The 20,863-nt window shown below is 51.6% G+C and overlaps 1 protein-coding gene across 1 annotated transcript; it reads right to left on the bottom strand.

Annotated features, from left to right (window-relative positions):
- Window positions 1-336: 336 nt before the first annotated feature.
- LOC135826114 (uncharacterized) lies at window positions 337-14,062 on the bottom strand. Its single transcript, XM_065338751.1, has 2 exons — window positions 2,632-14,062; window positions 337-1,588 (listed from the first exon to the last, which is right to left on the bottom strand). Exon 1 carries the CDS (start codon window positions 13,466-13,468, stop codon window positions 2,666-2,668), a length of 10,803 nt encoding a protein of 3,600 aa, XP_065194823.1. The 5' UTR covers window positions 13,469-14,062; the 3' UTR covers window positions 337-1,588; window positions 2,632-2,665.
- Between the last annotated feature and the right edge of the window lie 6,801 nt (window positions 14,063-20,863).

The raw sequence follows: 20,863 nt of genomic DNA, 5'->3' as shown, positions 1-20,863 counted from the left end.
TTTCTGTATTCTGCACTTTATTATTCTGAATTCTACATTCTTCATTCTGTATTCTGCATTCTGTATTCTGAATTCTGAATTCTGCTTTCTGTATTGTGCACTCTATTCTGAATTCTACATTCTTCATTCTGTATTCTGAATTTTGAATTCTGTATTCTGAATTCTGCACTCTGTGATTACGTCGGGCAGCTATCGTGAGTTCCTTCGGGGACGAACACACTGGTTTTACACGGGTATTTTGTCTCATGTGTGTGTTGGGGTGTGGTGTTGGGGTGGGGTGGGGTGGGGAGTCATCATCATTTACACTGCACAGCCAGAGGTTGTCACTGAGAGAGCTGAATTTACTGAAAGCACAACGTAAATTGATAAAATCAAAAGACCTACACCAGACTGCCAGGATGTCAAAAGACTCGAAATGAGCTACAGTACAACTACAAGTACCAGGGCACCGCGGCAAGGCGCGCAGGGCATGTATATCATAAGTTCATAACGTGGGCTAGAAAGCGAAATCAGTGGATGGCCATGCACAAAGTAATGAGAGGCAATGCAGAAAAGCGCTCGAGTTGAACGAAAACGAGATCATGTAGAAATGAAACATGCATGTGCAAACAATGACCTCATGCATGAGCACACAATGACCTCATGGATAATACACAATGACCTCATGGATAATACACAATGACATCATGGATAATACACAACTGCCAAGATAATGATATTACGTGGATCACTAGTTGAGGGTGTGTTGGCAAGAGAAAACTGCGGGTAAGATCTTCAACAGCAATGTGTAGTTGTGCAACCGCTGCTGGCATCTGACATTGGTAAGAATGCTAGTAGGGCAACCACTATATGCACGGCGGTGTGTGTATTTGTGTTTGTGTACATGCATCCACATAAGGGGGGGGGGGGGGTACCTGCATACATGTAGGTTTGTGAGCATACTCAGTCAAGGTGGGATAGGCTGGCATGTCGACCAACTACTTGCTTGTGCGCAAGTATATATGTGTTGCTGTGTGTGTGGGGGGGGGGGGAGGAGAGGTAGTGATCCATTGGATGCCAGTTAATGTACACACAAGTAGGAGCCGCAGGAATGGCAGTGGTGCCGGTGTTCCGGGGGGGGGGGGGGGGGGGGGGAGAAAGGACAATTTGGAAAAGGTAGACTTGAAATTGGCAGCAAAATCTTTAAAAAAGAAAACACATGTGCAGATACAGGCCTCATGAAGCAAACAATGGGCAAGATAAATTCCAAAGAGCACAAGCAATACAAATCGAAACTGCGAAGAACGATTAAAAGTTACGATATACATTGTGCATGTCGGTGGCAAGAGTGTATTCGCATAGACATACTCATAGACATACTCATAGACATACTCATAGACATCGCCACACTCTGAATGGTACGTGATGGATGCTGAATTGTGCAGGCCAGTATGCAGTAACACAATCAAAACTGATCATTTTGACAGAACTGATGTGGGCAAGAATGGGACAACGGTGACTGTACCTCATGTTACCCCGCAGACACACTGCCCTGGCGTGTCCCGCAAGCAGGGCAGCAAGCAGAACAGTTGATGGCAGGGTGATTCTCCTGTCAAGGAAAGCAGAAAGAGCGAGGGGGAGAGAGAGAGAGAGAGAGAGAGAGAGAGAGAGAGAGAGAGAGAGAGAGAGAGAGACACACACACACACACCCTCAGTGCGATGACACAGCATAGCTCCTAAAAGTATAATCACAGTGCACAATGCTACTAATGTGTTGTTGAGACGGTAGATGTTTGAGAGGTTCTGGACATAGTGAGTCCTTTGTCTGTAGACGTCACGGCCTTAAAGGTCCAACACCAGTTGCAAGAGTACCTGATGACACAACAAGAGTGTGCCGCTCTAACGGCTGCTATATCACGGCGCTATTCCGTCATTACATCATATTAGTGATGCACTGCGTACAAGCAGTATTCAAACAGGTCTTCCGCAGCACAACTGCAGCTTAGTTGCACGCACTGCGCCCCCCCCCCCCCCCCCCCCCGCCGCCCCATACGTCGTGCATACGTTGTAATAAAGGTGAACAGAGGCAGCATGCTCGATGTGTGATCATGTGTGCGTCCGTAATGACAGTGCACAACGTCAGCTGTGCACAGATAAACTAGATGTCCGTGGGTGGATGCGTGTGGGATGAGCATACAGAGGCGTCAGACACGCTATGATCACTACGGTATTGACCGCACCACTCTTAGTCCCGACACCCTGTGCATCAATAAAAAGCACTGATCTGGGCTCTAAATTCAGAACGCTTTTCTGGGGAGCCGCTTTTCTGGGGAGCCACCCCAACCCCGGGAGGAAATTGTACATCAGGTGGCTGACGTTAACAGCATAAAATACCTTCCGACGCCCCTGGCGTACATAAAAATACTTCAAGTACAACATAAATCCGTTTCATGCTCACACCTGCCTGTTGCCTGCCACCCTCCTGGCACTTCTACTGTCGCGCCTTGGCCCGCGCCAGCTTTCTCCCCATACCTTACACCAGATGTGGCCCTAAGTGTTTATAAGCATACTGTTGGGTAGACCCGAGTATCAGTTGTCCTCCGGCCGCTGAGTCTGCTATGTAATAATGCAACATACGTACTGCATACGTACCACGAACTCCCGTTCAGAACAACTGCACAGGATGCTAGCGGAGACTCTGGCAGCATAGGTCTATCTCTGGCAGGGTTGGCCAGGCGGAGCGCAGCACAAGCATTCCCATTTCACTGCGCTCCAGGCTCTCGGCCGAGCGCAGTGCCGACATGACGTGGCGTAGGAACTCCAGCGGGTCGACAACATCACCACCAAGCTTGCGCTCACTCTTGATATGTCTGACGGTCTCTTTGCTGCCACTGTCAGGTGCAGGAGATAAACTAAACACGTCGGCAATGGCGGACATGTTGGCCAGCATCTCCGCACGATCTCGTCCCAAGAACAGTCCACCAGAGAAGCAGAGGATCTCTCCAAACAGTCGTGGTAGCGACACTCGTAGTCGTGGCAGCCGAGAAAGTGCTTCACCACACGAATCACCAGCCAACGTACACCGCCAATCGGACATGATTGATTGCATCTTGTTTCCCAGACTAGCGTACATCAACAGAGATGACGATCTGCTCCAGTTGCCAGCATTTTTTCGGTGAATCTTGGAAAGCTCGGATGACGATCTGCTCCAGTTGCCAGCATTTTTTCGGTGAATCTTGGAAAGCTCGTTGGCCTGAAATGGGCTGATCAGTATGATTGTAGCGCTCCACGGGTTATTGACCAGCAGGACCCACTCCACTGGTCTGAGGAAATCATCCATGTTGCTCAGCACATCTGCATCTTCAACGGTTCTACGAAACGATTGCGTTGCATGTAGGTGTGCATTGCAGTTCCACAGCCTGCTGCTCACTGCCGATTGGAACTTAGTGAGTGGAAGCTGCGTCCCTTCAAAGCAACGCCAAACTGGAGTGAGATCGTTAGGGCTGACTTGACCAACCAACTTGCCATGCACAGCCATTTCCTCCAAATACGGCCCTAGGAATTCTTTTACAGGCTCCTTGGGCGGTGGGAGTTCTCGCTCGCGTTCTTCCTCTATCTCCTGCTCGAGCTCCCTCTCCTGTTCCTCATCTAGCTCCTGGGCGTAGCGACGCTGGTGCGGCACGAGCTGAGTGCAGCGCTTCACAATCTCCCCCGCACCTTGCAGTGACTTGCCTCGCTGTGCCACTATGTCAGCTATTGATTGCAAGCTCCGGACTTGACCATACATCTCACATAGCTCTAGACGGTCTTGTAAGCTGCACTCTTCACCGGTCCTCCTAATGACGTCATCGGATACATCAGCTGCTCGGCACGGTTCTAGAGCATTCTCAGTGTGTAGATGAGCAAGACCCTGACTGGCCCAAGAGTAGAAACTATCCTCTGTTGCTGAAATACTGTTGTGAAAACACCACTGTACAACATGCTTGTGCTCAACATCAGATGCCGGAGAAAGCCTGCACAGCTGCCGGATCTGACGGTCGATTTCTGGTGGAGCCCAGAAGCTGACCGAGTGTGTGCTTCGCAAGCGTCGCATACGCATGCACGCCTGTACAAACTCATCTCGACGAAGGTTCTTTCCCAGAGTGACTGCCGCTCTCGTTTCATCGACCATTTGAAGATCGGTACCTCTGCAATGAGCATGATCCAAGTAGACGATACATTCACTTAGATTGCTGGCGTAGGGACTCAGTTCCAGTTTACATGCACTGTGACTACGACGGTCTAGCACACGTAATTGATTAGCCGTGTCAAAGTAGATAACTGCTTCTTTGTCAGTGCGCTGCTTGAGCCATTGCTTTGCAAACTCTTCATTGCTCAAATCCAGCACAACTGCACCTGCGTCGATAATAGTGTTGATCAGACCTGCTTTTACTGCTCTTGATTTTTGTGGAGATTTGATCTTCAGGGCTCCTGTCACCATGCCTTCAGGTTCAGCTGCTGCTGCTGCTGCTGCTGTTGGTGACAACCCTGCTTTCATTGCTGTGTCTTCTCTTCGCCGTACGTCTTCTGCTGCTCTCGGCTGCACTGTACCCGTTGCATTGGCTGATGATGCTTCATTGGGTGATATCACGGTGGTGCTGGCTGTCGCTGTTGCTAATGGTGGTATTGTTGTAGCCGGTCTCCGTCCAGATGATGTCTCGGTAATAGCAGTGAGCAGAGCGCGTCCGTTACAGTCTTCTGGCAGGACATTGTAGCGATTGTTACACTTTCTCAGTAAGAGGCTGCACACGTATGCATTGGTATGCTTCAACTGTGGCAGGTCCTGTTGCTTTGTGGAGCCTGGCAGCAAATGACGGGTGTCGTTTGTTCCACTAAAACCCGTCACACACCGCTCTCGACTGCTCGATGTCATTGACCAACCATTGGCTATCAGCTTCCGGGGAAACTCCTTTGCCTCGCTGGGGAAAATGGTAAGATTAACGAAGAAGTTGATGGCATCCATGTGATAGCGCAGAAACGGATACACCAGATTATTCATCTGCAGGGGATCCTGGCGATTTATGCTGTCAAACTCTCGTATGCTTTCATCCACTGAGTTACCGTCAGCAACATTCACCCATGAGTTGTAGATTCCTTTCTTGGCTGCCCTGTGATCCAACTTGTCTAAGACCGTATTGATTTGACCATCAGTCAGGCCGTGTTGATAGTAACTGAGCAGAGTGAGGACAATTGCAACATCCGGATGTCCAAACTCGGTACGCTCTGCCGCCACATCTTTGGCACGGAACGGCACGGCCATTCGGATCAGGCGATTACCAACAGGGTTGCTGTTGCTGCTGCTGCTGCTGCTTCCGCTGCTACTTTCACTGCTCCCAGAGCCACTGCTGCCGCTGCTCCCAGAGGGTCTGTTACTGCCACTGTTGCCGCTGCTGTTGCCGCTGCTGCTATCGCTGCTGCCAGAGCCACTGTTGTTGCCACTGCTGCTGCTGCTGCTGCTGCTGGACACTGCGCGTTGAGTGGTGGACATTAAACCGTACTCAACGCGATATCTCTTCTTCAGTGCAAGCAACAGGACACCGCTAGCCAGGAGACCACGCAGAATCAGCATTGTCAATGTCATCTTATCGGGTATGCTGCGGAACATATCTGCACCAATTTTCGAAAGGTTGTGAGTTTGTAGTAGCTGTTTCAGCTGCTCTCTTTGCTCGGGTGTAGCCTTTGTCAATGCATTCATGAAGTCGGGCTTTGTCAAACGCCCCCGGCCACTAAATATGTAGTCTACCAGTGCTTCACAAAGCGCCTTGTACAGCGGGTCTTGCTCAGGGGAATCGTGGACGCGCACAAACGGAAACTCATGCGCCTGTTTGCTTGTGTAGGTGACGGCTTCCTTGAACCTGTCTTTCATCGCAGGCATGCAGACTTTCACAGCTTCCAACACAAGTTCAGCCACATCCCAACGCAGCTCCTTGCCATCTGGTGGTGAAGAGTCACCGAGTGGGTAGACGAGCTGAAAACGATGATGCAGAACTTCGTCCGCTTCGTCAATGATGTCACGCGCATACACATGCAGATCGTTCATCAGATTGCTTAATATCCTTGCTAGTTCGGTGTTGCGTTTAAAGCAGGCTTCCTGATGCTTGATCTGCAATGACAACAAGTGCTCACGGACCGTCACCATGACATCACACCGTTGCCTAGCAACCTGCAAGAAATCCCTCAGTCTGCCAGCGTCATCCTCACTCAGTGGGATGTCACGTCGAAACGGGAGGGAGTAGACACGATGGTTGAGCAGTCCACCGAGTTTGAAGACAAGCTGATTGATATTGGTGTTGTGAAGTGAAGTCAAGACGATGATTCTGACCAATGACTCGCTGTCCGCAAGTTCAGCTGCAATGATTGGTAAAATGACACTAGTCTTGCCTTCGCCCATGTTCAACTGCATCACAGCATGCAGTTGATTCTGTGCCTTCTCTTCAAGCTTGATATCATGATGATGCTGCTGCTGCTGCCGCTGCTGTTGCTGTTGCTGCTGCTGTTGCTGCTGCTGCTGTTGTTGCTGCTGCTGCTGCTGCTGTTCGTATAGCTGCTCGCCTTGGTGTACTTGCTGCTCCATGCCGAAGCAACTTGAAGGGTTCATCATTTGCACGGCCACATCAACTTGTCTCTTCCAGATGCACGCATCATTCTCTAACTCAAAAAGAAGCCACTCCACGTGATGCAGCGGTGCCCAATTTGCGTGCGGCTCATTCGATAGCTCTCTTTGCAACATGTCCAGTTGGTCGTTCTTGTGAAGACGAATCAGGCGGGACCACCGCTGGACATTCACCATATCCACTGCCCAGTGCACGATGCACTCTCTTGTGACCTGATCAATGGTGATGTTGAGAAGGCCTGGCACTGTCGGGACCCTGCTCAGCAGATGTGGCAGCAAAGCCAGCGGGAGACAGCGCAGTAGCAGGCCGCATGAGTGCATGGCTTTCTGGGAATCGAGCCTAGCATAGCTGCTGTCCACGGCACGCTGCACTTGCTTCCTTGTCTTGTCATGCAGCTTCTCCTTGTGTCTCAGGCTTTGGAAGAAAAACTCGTCATTGTCACGCTTGCCACTGGCCTCCACCCTTGGCAATGGATGTTGCCGTAGATCCTGGAGGCTCTTTTTCAGATCGTGGGAGAAATCATCGATGATCGGATTGCGTTGCCCTCTTGATGTCTGTTGCATGGTTTGGAGCTGCTCTCGAAGCCGTTCAACTTCCATCAGCTCGTTGGCGCCATCCCTGTGTGGCTGCCGGTTCTGTTTGATGGCAGCCGGCCCGGGTGCTGCACCTGTACTGCTACTACTGCGGTCTTGGCTATACGGGGCCGGCGGCATCGTGATACTAAGCAGTCTACAGTAATCTTGATGGCGTTCCTGTGAGTCAGGTTCCAAGCAGTTCAACACGGCAGGCGGTGTCGTCACCTCCATCACCTGCACCGAGGCAGACATAAGCTCTGCGTAGCGATGCAGGACCTTGGAGGAGTTGGCGTGCGTGAGGCGAGCGGCAAAATCATTGCGATACTTGTATCCACGTTCGAACAAGCGGTCTTGTGACACTTGAAAGTCCATTGGTAGTGAAGCGGGAGAAGTCATCTGGTAGGTACCTGAGTAAGGACCATTGCTAAGTAGACTTCCGGAAAACACAACGTCCTGGCTAATGCAGCCGGTCAGCGTTGCCGTATCTGAGTCATACCGCTGCTCAAGCTGACTGCGTCGTTCCCGGTAGCGCCTCACTGTTCCACTGCTGTCATGGGCACTGGGTTTGTCCAGACCTTGGGACGAGCAGAAATCCTCAAAAGATTTAATTTTGGCCGTGAAGACGTGTGAGGCAGGTGGCTGGATAGCATGCGGCGATGGGAACTGACGCAGTCCGGGAGGCTCTGTTGTCTCGCGAGAGTTTGCAAGAGCTGCCAGCATGTGCAAGGAAAGTCTACTCTGCTTGCCTTGGTACGTCCATAATGAAAACATGAGTGCCAGTCGAATACGCTCAGCCACAGATTCCTTACAGCTGTCAATGTGTTCATGAAGTGCTATAAAGTCACTGCACAAATCAATTCCTGACCAGCTCTTGCAAGTCAAAAGAGACAAACGGTCGATGCTTTCTCGGAATTCTTTCTGTTCGCCATCCATACGGTCGTTGGCCGGTGTACGTAGTTCTTCATCAATGCTGTCTGCCGTGAACGCCATAGCTGATCCACTTCTACTTATCAGCCTCCATGTTGCTTCCCATGTTTCTGTGTGCAGAGCTGGAACATGGTCAAATGCTGGTTTGTGAGAAGCACAAGCCACATCATTGTCTTCTTGAAGGCGAGCTAGTAATGGCAGGTTGTTACGACTCCATGTGTAGCTCATCTTGTTCAGAGGCCTCTTTGAAAGATCGTCTATGGACTTCAGCACTTCCGATGTGCCCTGAGTGTGAAGAAATGAGACAGTCTTACTGTTGCTGATGATCTTGTCCACTAATAGAATATACGCATCGCTTGCACAATACGATGGTAGATGAGCTGGCCATTGGACAGTTTGCATCACTTCCATGTACTCAGGGTAATAGTGACGAGATGGTGATAGTTGTGCAGTGTGGTACAACCACAGTAAGGATGTATCATCAAGTGGATCACATGACCAACAACGTGCTGACTGGAGTATAAGAATGGCCATTTCCATACCAGTCATTTCAGTGAATGGGTCTGGCTGTACGCATGATGTCATGGCGTGCAACAAAGACAGGTAGAACCAGGCACAGCGGCTGTCCGGAGCTTTCAATTGCTGCAGGTCGGGTCGGATGGCAAAACGGAACATCCTTGGATCATACAATTTCTCAAGTTGGATTTTGACAATTACGTGCTGATTTGTAGACTCATCAGCAGCAGATCCATACTCTGGTAGACCATGTGGTAAGAGTAAACAGCGCTGCTCGGATTTCTCACTCTTGTTAGACACCAGAACTAAACCGGTTGACAGGCCGAGTAGAGTACCACCAAGACTTTGATCACTATCCACACTCCAGCCAATGTAGTCACCACTTTTCAACACCACCGATCCGTCGGCTTCATTGCAGATGAAGAATGACAAACCAAGACGCGGCAAACGGATACGAACCGTCCCCTCCATGTCCAACCAGATTTCAATGTACTTGGCAAGTTCAATGCGCAGCATCACTTCCAGTACTGTTTCACCAACTGAGGATGTTAGACTGAGCAGAGTGGATGCTGGGGACACGCCGACGGATGCACCGTCACAAACGCACAGTCGACCATTGCTGAAGTTAAGAATGTACTCACAACGGTCTACGTCAGCAAAGTTCTTGTCCCTGAAGTACACTGGACGTACGTAGATCTTGTGAGTGTGGATATCTAACCAGAAGCTGTGTTCGTCCACCATCAGCGCTGGTAGGTCAAAGGCATTGCCATCTGAGAACCAGGACGGATCAAGCAGCAACAAGTTGGGACCATCAGCACGGCATTCATACACGCACAGCTGTTGGCTGCCAAGGCGATTATGACTTGCAAACAGGAATGGTCCAACTTGCTCCGGTGATGAGTCATTGCCAATGTTGTCCACTGAGCATGCTGCCAAGGCACCTGTTGCCTGCGCTATCTGACCCTGTGGACTGGTGCAGGACATGACGACAAAGACGGTTGCCTTGAAATGTCGACTGAACAATTCCGACCTGGTGATGTCTGTTGACAATCTTCCCGGCGGCAATCCGTTGATCCAACATTTGCCTTCTCGCAGGTCAAATTGAACAAACTCCTCTTCATGTCCATGCTTCCACTTACAGCTGATCCAGAGCTGATCCTCATCATGGATTCCATAGCTTGAAGCAGATATGCCAGGCATGTAGAAGTCTGAGATGAAGTTCTCGAATTCTGGATTTCTGCCTTCGCTATTCATCCTGTCCTTGATGATCGCAATGAAGGAGGAGTGGTTGTTGAATGCGATACGTAATGTTTGCTTAGTAAGATGATCCAAGAAGCCCTGAGCTCGACTTTGATTCAGCACTGTGTTAGCATGGAGGTCAGTGACGAACTTCAGCCAGTTGAACAGTGCTTTCACGTCGTGTCCGTCCAGATCAACGCTGTGTTGATAGGTCAACGTACCAAACGTGGCAATGTGAGCAGCAGCCTCTTGCAGCTTACCGGCTGAATCATCCTTGACTTGCTCCATCAGGGCACGAATTTTATCCAGCCATATCACAGCTTCCTGGCGACATTCCTCCAAAATGGTGTACAGTGCGGAGATGGTAGTTTGTTCTGGCCTAGCACGTGCATGTGTCAAGTACAAGCTTAGCAAGCGGTTAGCCAGTAGAACAACGCTACACAAAGACCAATAGTTGGCCCAGTTGCCCTTGACACTGCCGAGTACTGTGCGCAGTTCACGGCTGAACTCTGCCACGAAAGCGGTATCCTGACAGGGATGATGGGCATCACGAAGTATGGTTTGTTCCTCATTGGACTCTGCCTGCCATACACTCTGTGCAATAAGCTGTACAACCTGCACACGATGTAGTAGCAGTGTTCGCTGGTGAATACCCCGTAGTATGTTGTACCACTGAAGACGCTGTCCAGCACGCACACTGCCGAATGTGATGAACTCGCGCAGACTGAAGAATTCCGGGCAGACATTCTGTTTGGCGATGACATCACTCTGCTGGTGCGTGGTCACATCGATGTATTGCTGCAGCTGGCCATTGCTGTGGTCAAGAGTGCAGGTTTTGCGTATGTCATCGTTATGACAACGTGGAACCTGCATCACCTTGTTGCCCTTAGCCAGGGTGCAGTTCATGTTGCACGGCTTCACAAACTCCTGCAAGCGTTCATTCCGTAGTTTCTTGTTTTGAGAGTAGTGAGCTTTCAGGAAAGGCACATTTGTGCTACCGAGCGTCACCTGTCTGTTGGCTGATGAGCCGGATAAGCGTCGGACCCATTCCTCTTTTGAAGACGGTGTGTCTTCCTTGAAAGAGACAGACAAGAGAAAGTCCTCGTTGAAAACGAGAGTGCAATCTCGCCAGCTGCTGATATTGCTGGGAATACACAGCTCAAACACAGCGGCTTTCCTGTACGGCTGCTCCGGAGGAAGAAGACGCTCGAAGATCTGATGCGTTCTTCCATTCAGTTCTCTATCCAGCGTACACTTGTCGCAGTGCCAATAATAGTGTTTTTTTGTTCGCACCGTGTAGTCGCTATTCCATTCGTATTTGTAATCACAGCTCATTCTGCTAAACCGCCGCTCATCCTCACTCATCTTCCTCAAGGCGTTCTGGACAGACTTTGTGTGCACCTCCTCCTTCCGTTCATCTTGGACGATTAATTGCTCAAGACGTTCTTCCATCTTGGGTTGCGTATTGAAGTATCGCACGGAGAGAGAGTCGCTGGCCACATCCAACGAGTCAGGGGTCACAACGGGTTGCAGTGGCCCAGTTTTCTGTGTTGCGTTGAGAGAACGACCACGGTAGTATGCTTCCACCTCGTGTAGAATTTCCATCTCCAGCGGCGTGGTTGTCAGGATGTTGCGTAGTGGTTCCATGTTCACATCAGTTCCGTGCTGGAGAAGCAACGGATGATCAGATGTCGCTGACATGTCACACATTGCCATGAGAACGGCAGCCACTAGGAGACGACGGCTATGGGCTATCGCATCCGATTTATCATAGATCTTAGCCGTTGCACTCTTGTAGCTCATCATGCTGCTGAGACAGTCTGCCGTCGACATTGATTGCAGTTTCCGCTGCTGCCACCGCCTGAGTATCATTTCTTCAAAGGCATGTAGACCGATGTGACTGCCTTCAGGGGAGCTGATGCCTGCCATTGACAAGTCACTGCCATCGCCATGCTGGTCCATTGCTCCGTGGATAATGTCAACCTTAGGCGTGTTGTCTCCAAGGAGGTTGGAGATCCTGGCACGCGATGCACTCAGGGACAGAACAGTTGATTGCTCATCAACTGGAGCAGCTGCAATGGTATCCAATTTAGCTGTGGACTCCAGTGATGCACAGTGCTCCTTCCAATCAACACCCAGTGTAGAACTTATGTTGGTGACAGTTGTCATGGAAACACTGATCTGTCGGGAACACATCTCAAGCATACCATCTGGCAGGTCTGCAGTCTCCAGTAGACATGACAGTTTGTGGATGCGATTGCTGACTTTGCATTGCATCTGATGCAGCAGGTCCGTGCTGATACTGCTGCTCCCGTGGTTGCTGTGGCTGCTGGTGCTGTTGCCATGGCTGCTGGCACCACTACCGGTGCGGCTGCTGCTGTTGCTGCCATCCTTGGCCTTGCTGTTGTGGCCTTTACTGCTTCCTGGCGGTGAGTTGGAGAGGAGGAATTGTGTCATGAATCGCAGCATAGCGGTCTTGTACAGGACCGTTCCGGTCACAAACCCACGGTCCTTGACCAGAGTGGCATGAAGAATATACTTCACAGCAAACCATGTTGGATTGCGACGCCATGGGAGCATGCTGGAGTCATGGCTTCTGGGAAACATCACCACATCCCTCACTTTCTTCTGCACGGCAACAACAGTCGAGTCTGGCGTGTCTGATTCCTGTAGGGCCACCATTGCGGAGAAGAGCCATTCAAAGACGTACTTTGAGCTGATGACTTCACGATTCTCCTTCAATACGGTGTGACGACGTTCAGTTGTTGCCATGGCATCAGGGAAGACATGCCGTTGAAGACAGCAGATTTGCTCAGCCATTGTCTGTGAGAATGCATGCTCCTTTGGTAGGACAATTGAGAGTCGTGGTTGTTCAGTGAGCAAAGGGCCTTTCGCGGATACCACCGTCTCTGCTGCAGCTTGGATGTCGTAACCGCTGACTTCCACAAGGTTGTCTTCCAGCACGGCGAATGTCAGCGCTGCATTTTGTGCCGGTAGATAGACGGGCAATCGCTCGTTGACTGCCAAGTTCTGCCATGTCCTGCAAAGTTGATCAGTGCTGGGCCGGAATGAATCATTCCATGCATAGAGCATACCTGTGGTTTTAGCAGGCAGAATGTCGGCGTTGATGTCTGCAAACGCACTCAACACCTGTCTCTCTCCATAGTTGCATTCCAGTGGATCCTCAGTGCTCTCTGCACGATGGTCTGGCAGATGGCGAGGTAGAAAAACGGTGTTGATGGCTTCTTCAGAGCCTATCCATTCGCACAGATGCTGACCGAAATGTGCAGAACCCGGAACAGCATGGTTTTCGTCTAATGCTGTGGTAAGCTGGCCCTGACGCCGTCGTTGTCTCCGCCGCCGCTGTCCCCGCCGCTGTCCCTGCTGTTGTTGCTGCTGTCGCGGCTGCTGTCCCTGCTGTTGTTGCTGTTGTTGCTGCCGCTGGTGCTGCTGGTGCTGCTGCGGCTGCTGCTGCTGTGGCTGCTGTGGATGATGATGCGGTTCGTGCTGCTGGTGCCGTCCGTTCTCTTGTTGACCACGCCTCTGCCGTTGCATTGGCTGGTGTTGCTGTGGAAGCATTGCAGCAGTGCAAAGTCAGTGCCAGTGCTTCTGTATCACTTGCAAGGCCCGTTCCTGTAAGCCTTGATGACAGGTGATGTCAAGTCACCAAGTAGCCATCAATTAGTAGTAGACAGAGTCTTTAGCTCGGCATTCGGCCTCCTCAGCATCAAAAACCCTTCGTTGTGATCGGTGTAATGCAGATGTGAGAAGTTTCGACGCTGTCGTACACTGCTCAGTTCAATGCGTATGTTGTATTGGGTTGTTTTTTCGTTTCTGGCAGTTTCCCAAATCAGTGCCTTGTAATATTGCGCGAGGCTGCCGTGGGTATGCTTCCTGGGTCAGTATGTTGGGTTTTGTCCTGGGTCCTCCGGTGTCCCTCTGGAAAGTTCTCTGGTCGATGTCAATTGTGATAACCGGGGTATTGACCTGGTTGATGACCTGGTTGTTGACCTGGGTGATAACTGGGGTATTGACGTGGGTGTTGACCTCGTAGTTGACCTAGTTGATGACCTGAGTGTTAACCTGGGTATTGAAATCGTAGCTAGCCTGGGTGATGACTGGGGTATTGACCTGGGTGTTGACTGGGTGTTGACCCGGTTGCTGACCTGGGTGTTAGTCTAGGTGATGACCTGGTATTGACCCAGATGTGGTTCCCTGGCAGTGTCCCGGGTGCTGTGCCTGGCAGTGACCTGGCTGGTGCTGTGCCTGGCAGTGACCTGACTGGTGCTGTCCCTGGCAGTGACCTGGCTGGTGCTGTCCCTGGCAGTGACCTGGCTGGTGCTGTCCCTGGCAGTGACCTGGCTGGTGCTGTCCCTGGCACTGACCTGGCTGGTGCTGTCCCTGGCAGTGACCTGGCTGGTGATGTCCCTGGCAGTGACCTGGCTGGTGCTGTCCCTGGCAGTGACCTGGCTGGTGCTGTCCCCGGCAGTGACCTGGCTGGTGCTGTGCCTGGCAGTGACCTGGCTGGTGCTGTCCCTGGCAGTGACCTGGCTGGTGCTGTCCCCGGCAGTGACCTGGCTGGTGCTGCCCCTGGCAGTGACCTGGCTGGTGATGTCCCTGGCAGTGACCTGGCTGGTGATGTCCCTGGCAGTGACCTGGCTAGTGCTGTCCCTGGCAGTGACCTGGCTGGTGCTGTGCCTGGCAGTGACTTTGCTGGTGCTGTCCCTGGCAGTGACCTGGCTGATGCTGTGCCTGGCAGTGACCTGGCTGATGCTGTCCCTGGAAGTGACCTGGCTGATGCTGTCCCTGGCAGTGACCTGGCTGATGCTGTCCCTGGCAGTGACCTGGCTGATGCTGTGCCTGGCAGTGACCTGGCTGATGCTGTCCCTGGAAGTGACCTGGCTGATGCTGTCCCTGGCAGTGACCTGGCTGATGCTGTCCCTGGAAGTGACCTGGCTGATGCTGTCCCTGGCAGTGACCTGGCGGGTGCTGTGCCTGGCAGTGACCTGGCTGGTGCTGTCCCTGGCGGTGAGCCGGTGTGTTTGTGTACCCCGTACGAGTGTGTTCCAGGGGCTGTCTGTGGTGCTGCCCTCAAATATCCACGCAGCAGGACCCCTCTAGGTTGCTGTTTTCTGGTCAACGTGCCCGGTTATTGTCCCAGTCGGGCCTCAAGGTGGCGTCCTGATCACTACAGCCTGTGGATGGCTCTCCTTGATAGCCCTCCTGTGCAGCTCTGCTGGCCACCTCTGCTCCTGTCTGTCCAGTCAGAGAAGCACCACAGATAGGTTCCTTGAGCTCGTTTCACCGTCAGGAATGAGCCGTTGAGCTACTTTGCCAGTACTGCTAAAGAATCTTCTCAGTTTTCCGTGACTACTCGCTGCTACCCTGCAGATTATCACATACACAATAGGCAAAGAATAATGCAATCAGGACAGCGTTCATACACGACAGTACTGCCGGGCGCCGAAGAACGACCAGGCTAGAATTTCACCAAGCCCAGCATACCAATGTATACACAGTGACTCAACTGTGCATATCCTATCATACAATGGAAAATATGAACCATCTAGGCTAGGAGGCTGCCCCCTCCCCCCCCCCCCCCCCCCCAGTTCTTCGACAACAGACCCCCATATGGGAAACGACATTAGGTTGGAATGTTTTGTTTTTTCACGACGACACTGGAACCTTCCCAAGAACCCTATGGAGGCTCCAGGGTTCCCTTGTCACCCTTCGTACCTGTGACTCGGGAGTGGAGGGTCGGGGTTCACAAAGCCATGTCACCAACAGGAAACCCAGCAAACATGAGAGCTACGTTTTGACTCTACAAATACTTGGCAGCATACAGCAGCTACTGCACATAGGAGATCGTAGATCTATCAGTGTAGAGTCTGCAGACTGCCGTTCAAGTCACTGGGGCGAATGCACTTATTTCGGCATATGTACTCCCCCCCCCCCCCCCCCGCACACACAGCAGGGTTCTAGCCAGGTCAAAATAGTAGGGTGCGGGCATGAGAAACAGTTACCCCGTATTCCATTCTTCACATTCCAATATTGTCTTGGGGAAGTGTGTGTTGGTCCCTACATGGGAGCTCGCGGTTTTCCTGCCGACTTGAATTCTCACTTGACTGACTCACGACTACCATCCAGAGCACATGAGAAGTACATCGAACCGTCAATGGGCAAACCTGCTCCTGCTCAGCAGGGAGTGCTGCTTTCTTGCCAAGTCGAAGGTTCGAGGGACTTCTAGTGTGCTATGGATGGCAGCCGTGAGTCAGTCAAGTGTCAAGTCAAGTGGGCGGAATAGTGGGAGCTCCCACGTAGAGCGCAACACACAGTTCCCCAACTATCGCCGAAATCGCACCAACCTCTTCTTCCAATATTGTCTTGCCACGCTAAATGCAACGTATGGGGCGAATCCCCGACTTTGCCCCAGACAAATGTGCCTTTATGAACCATCTAATGGTGTACTAGCTGTGCTAGTACTTGTTAGCAACAATCCGAACTAACGCACACACTGCACTGCATTGCTTTGTACTGCATTCAAGACTGACGTCATGTGCTTTGTTTTGCTGCGTAATCACAAATGGCACCAGCCCGTTTTGCTGAAAAGAAAAACAAATCTTGCTTGCCCTGTTGTGCTCTTCCAGACAACGGATCATGCTTCAGCAGTGTTGCTTTTCCTTTCGTAGCTTTGCTGCCAGCCCAAGTGTCACCTCGACACTGTATTTCTTCAGTATGTCTGACCTAACTGTCGATACTGTCAAGGCAATGCCTAGCCAAGCCCTCCGCGGCGAGCTTTCTCAGCGCGGCTTGAATCCGAAAGGAAACCTAGTAAAAGTAATTTACAGGACCGTTTGCTGGCAAAGCTAGCCCTTGGTAGTCAGGTCTGCTCCGGCCAGGAGAACCAGCAACATGACAGTGCGGACACGGCTCGCAAGCCCAGAAGCCCGACTGGCACCAATGCCTCCTCCGCCAGCTCAGGTGACGCGGGCTCAACGGATCTCTGAGCTCTCGTACGGGACGAGGTGTAGTCGGCTTTGTCGGCCGCCAATATATTATTATCGGAGAGCATTGTGCCGCTCCTCACCCAAGGCCAAGGCAATGCGGCTTCTGCCGCCACTACGCCAGGCCAAGCTCCTGTAACCCACCCGATCAGCCACCTGCACCAACTGTGCCCAAGGCTGAACAAGAACGTATCTTGCGAGGGGAGTTCGTCGATTTTTCAAGTTTGTTGCCTGAAATTCTTGCACACTTCCGGGCCAACATTCTGGCTGGTGCACAGCCCGAATAACGATAGCCAGCTAAATATCGTTGAGTCGGATGACACGAAGCAGGTGCGTCGCAAGGTTCACGATATACATGTAGCTACCCGGCTCGGGGCATGGACCACATACATGTCTGTTATCACGGCTGCTGCCCTACACCACACTGCTGAACTGCTGAACTGATTGTGTACCAGCAGTTGATCCTGACTGCTAACCGCCAGTTCTTCCCAAGCGCGTGGCTAGAGTACGACCGCCAGCTGCGGATGCTTGTGGCCTAGTAACCAGGCACGAAGAGGTTGGACACCATCGACGTGAACCTATGGCAGATAGCTTTCACAGGCCATGCACACCCAAAATGCGCTCAATGTAAGACGGTCCATCCAAGGGCGGTTCGTGTCAATTTCGTCCCCAATCTCAATTCCCCAAGCCAGCAGCATTTACCTCCAGTGGTCGCACCCATACCAGCGACGGCCAAGAAATCTGCCGCAACTTCAATGGAGGTCAATGTTCTTTGTCGTCATGCCGCTTCTCCTACACCTGCAGCCAGTGTGGCAAGGACCACCCATGCATCAGGTGCAACCAGCGGCAGCACAGAGCCAATCGGCCACCCCACCGCTCCTAGCAGAATGGCTACTGAATCGCTTGACTCGGAACGTAGCTTCTTTCCTATACACTCTGCAGACACCACACTGCTAGCTGACCACTTTGCCCGCCTGTTCTGTAACCACTCAGATCAATTATGTGTTGCGTATGTTCTCCATGGCCTGCGCCATGGCTTTGCTCTTGGATCTGCCGCCCAACATGACATTTCGGTTTTCTCTAATAATCCGCCCTTGGCTTTCACTCACTCGGCATTTATATCCGAGCAATTAGCTGCTTCCTGCGCCCGCAGCGAGACCACAGGTCCATTTCCGTCACCTCCATTTCAGTTCATCCGCCGCTCTGGTATTGGTGCCGTCCCCAAAAAGAACGGCAAGCTGCGAATGATCCACCATCTGTCTAGTCCAGAAGGCACCAGCACGAACGACAGCATTCCTGCCGAGCCGCTCTCTCTCTCTCTCTCTCTCTCTCTCTCTCTCTCTCTCTCTGCACTATGCGAGCATTGACAACGCGATCAACATCATCATGTCATGCCCACAGCCTGTGTATTTGTCCAAGCTCGATGTATGCAGTGCATTTCAGCTGATCCCAGTCCGCAGTCAGGACTTCGCTGGGAAGGCTCCTACTACTACGAGCGCTTCCTGTCTTTCGGCCTTCGCTCCAGCCCAGCCGTCTTTGACTCAGTAGCCACAGCAGTCAACTGGATCCTACAGCACGAGTTTGCTATAGATCACCGGCTTCAATACCTCGATGACTTTCTCGATATCTCCACTGGTTTGGCTGCAGCCAACCAGCAACTCGCCATCCTCCTCCGGGCATTCACGTATCTCGGCATTCCTCTTTGCTCCATCCCAGCTCGAAGGGCCATCACCATCATTGACCTTCCTTGGTATATTCCTAGACTGCGAGCGCCATGAAGCTCGGCTACCAGAGGACAAGCTGTCCGAGATCCGTGGCCCACTCATGGCTACTATCAGCGAGCGCAGCATCGGCCAGCGTCAACTCGAGTCCCTCCTGGGGAAGCTCGCTTTTGCTGCCCGAGTCATCGTTCCTGGACGCACATTCATGCGTGAACTATGATCAGTGTGCCCTGAACTGTATCTGTATCTTTCAGTGCGGTGTGTAAAGCCCATCTTGAGAATGAGTTTGCCGGCCCCTTAGTAGATGGCTTCTGAAGAGGGTGTTGAAGGGCATCCAGCGATGCCATGGCACGGCTGTACTCACACCTCGCCTTCCTATCACTATGCCAATCCCACGACACCTGACGGATGCACGCCAGAGAAGTAGTATCCTGAATTGCCATGACAAGCTGCTCTACCAAGCCGCCATGCTGCTTCTTTGGATTTCTTCGGTGTGCCGAATTCACTACAGTAAGATCGGGCGCCGAAGAACACCTCGTCGAAGAACACCCAGGCTGGAAAACCGGCAAAATTTAAGAACAGTCCAGGCTAGAATTATCAGATTTAAGAACACTTTTAAAATTTGGAATTTCCACATGAATGCAGTATTAATTTTAACTGATCGGCTTTCAGCTCGCCACAACACCTGTACATAATAATAATGTATGGGAGGTGAGTACATGTCATGTACACGTGCAAACAGTAACTGCTACATGTACAGTCATTCCCATTTACGACACCCACTAGTTTAGAAGTACTGTACTACATTGCACTACATGTACATGACAAACGTCATGACGTCACTCGACTCGCCGCGCGCGTGTGAATAAGAACGGTCTGGCTAGAATCAAAAATTTAAGAACTTTCCTAGGCTGCACTCGAGCCCCTGCGTTCTTCGGCGCCCGATCTTACTGTAATGGCATTACACTGGGCTGTACTAGCTCCCCTGGTGACAGACCCCTGCAACTCTTCATGCTTTCATCCAAGACGGACGCATTCGGTGAAGGCGTTACTAGTGACATTGGCCCGTCTGTACCACCGTACTGCCCGGTCCGTGCCATGGTTAGCTACCCATTTGTCACTCGTCGCGAGGGACCGGAGCAACTCTTGTTCGTACTCTCGAACGAACAGCAGCTGATTCATTCAAAGTAACAGTATGGTCTCTTGTCGCTGCGGCCGGTGTACCATCCCAGTCGAACTACTCCGGGCATTCAGCCCACATTGGTGCAGCCACCACCGCTGCTATGGCCGGCGCCCCCCCCCCCCCCCCCCCGACTCCTTCTTCTGAGTGGCAGGTCAGTGGAAAGAGCGATGCGTGTCTATGCTACATCCGGACTACAACAAGCCCTAAACGCCAGCTATTGTCTCGGCTTGCTGCAGTGCCATGGATACCATGAGCTACTGAACCCTAGCTGCGCAATGCTTGCCTGTGCTGACATTAATCGACCCTTGCTGTGCGTGAATAGTGCTCAGCTAACGGAGTGCTGGTTGCATGGGTCCACTCTCACAACTGGTGTTATCTAGCTATTTGCTGTGGCTCTGCCTTGCAATATATTACATCCATTTAGCATTGCAGCTCTACGTTGAGCTAACAGCAGCTCTACTTTGAGCTAACAGCCGCTCTACTTTGAGCTAACAGCAGCTCTGCTTTGAGCTAACAGCAGCTCTACTTTGAGCTAACAACAGCTCTACTTTGAGCTAACAGCAGCTCTACTTTGAGCTAACCGCAGCTCTACTTTGAGCTAACCGCAGCTCTGCTATGAGCTAACAGCAGCTCTACCTTGAGCTAACAGCTCTACTTTGAGCTAACCGCAGCTCTACTTTGAGCTAACACCAGCTCTGCTATGAGCTAACTGCAGCTCTGCTCTGAGCTAACAGCAGCTCTACTTTGAGCTTCAAACCAGTTGTTTATAAACATATGATATATGCATGCACGCATGCACGCACACACACACAAGCACGCACACACATACACGACCCCCCCCCCCCCACACACACACACACACACTTACACAAATGTCTTACCATATTTGGCAGCGGTGAGCTGATCAGATTCATAACAGTGTCCGCATAAGACATTGAAAGTCACATGTACACAAGATGGTGCCTGCACAGTACAACAATTGAATGCACATAATAATAGCAGAACTCAGCTTGAAGAAGATGGAAAGGAAAACATCTGAAGAGACATGGAATCCTGCTACCAGAAA

The sequence above is a fragment of the Sycon ciliatum genome, chromosome 10 (genome assembly GCF_964019385.1).
Source record: "Sycon ciliatum chromosome 10, ocSycCili1.1, whole genome shotgun sequence".
NCBI lineage: Eukaryota > Metazoa > Porifera > Calcarea > Leucosolenida > Sycettidae > Sycon > Sycon ciliatum.
The sequence above is the reverse complement of the archived record's forward strand: the minus strand, read 5'-3'. Positions and strand labels throughout refer to the sequence as shown.

Excerpts from the sequence above, each read along its gene's own strand:
- LOC135826114 (XM_065338751.1), bottom strand. The coding sequence starts at position 13,468 with ATGCTTCCACAGCAACACCAGCCAATGCAACGGCAGAGGCGTGGTCAA.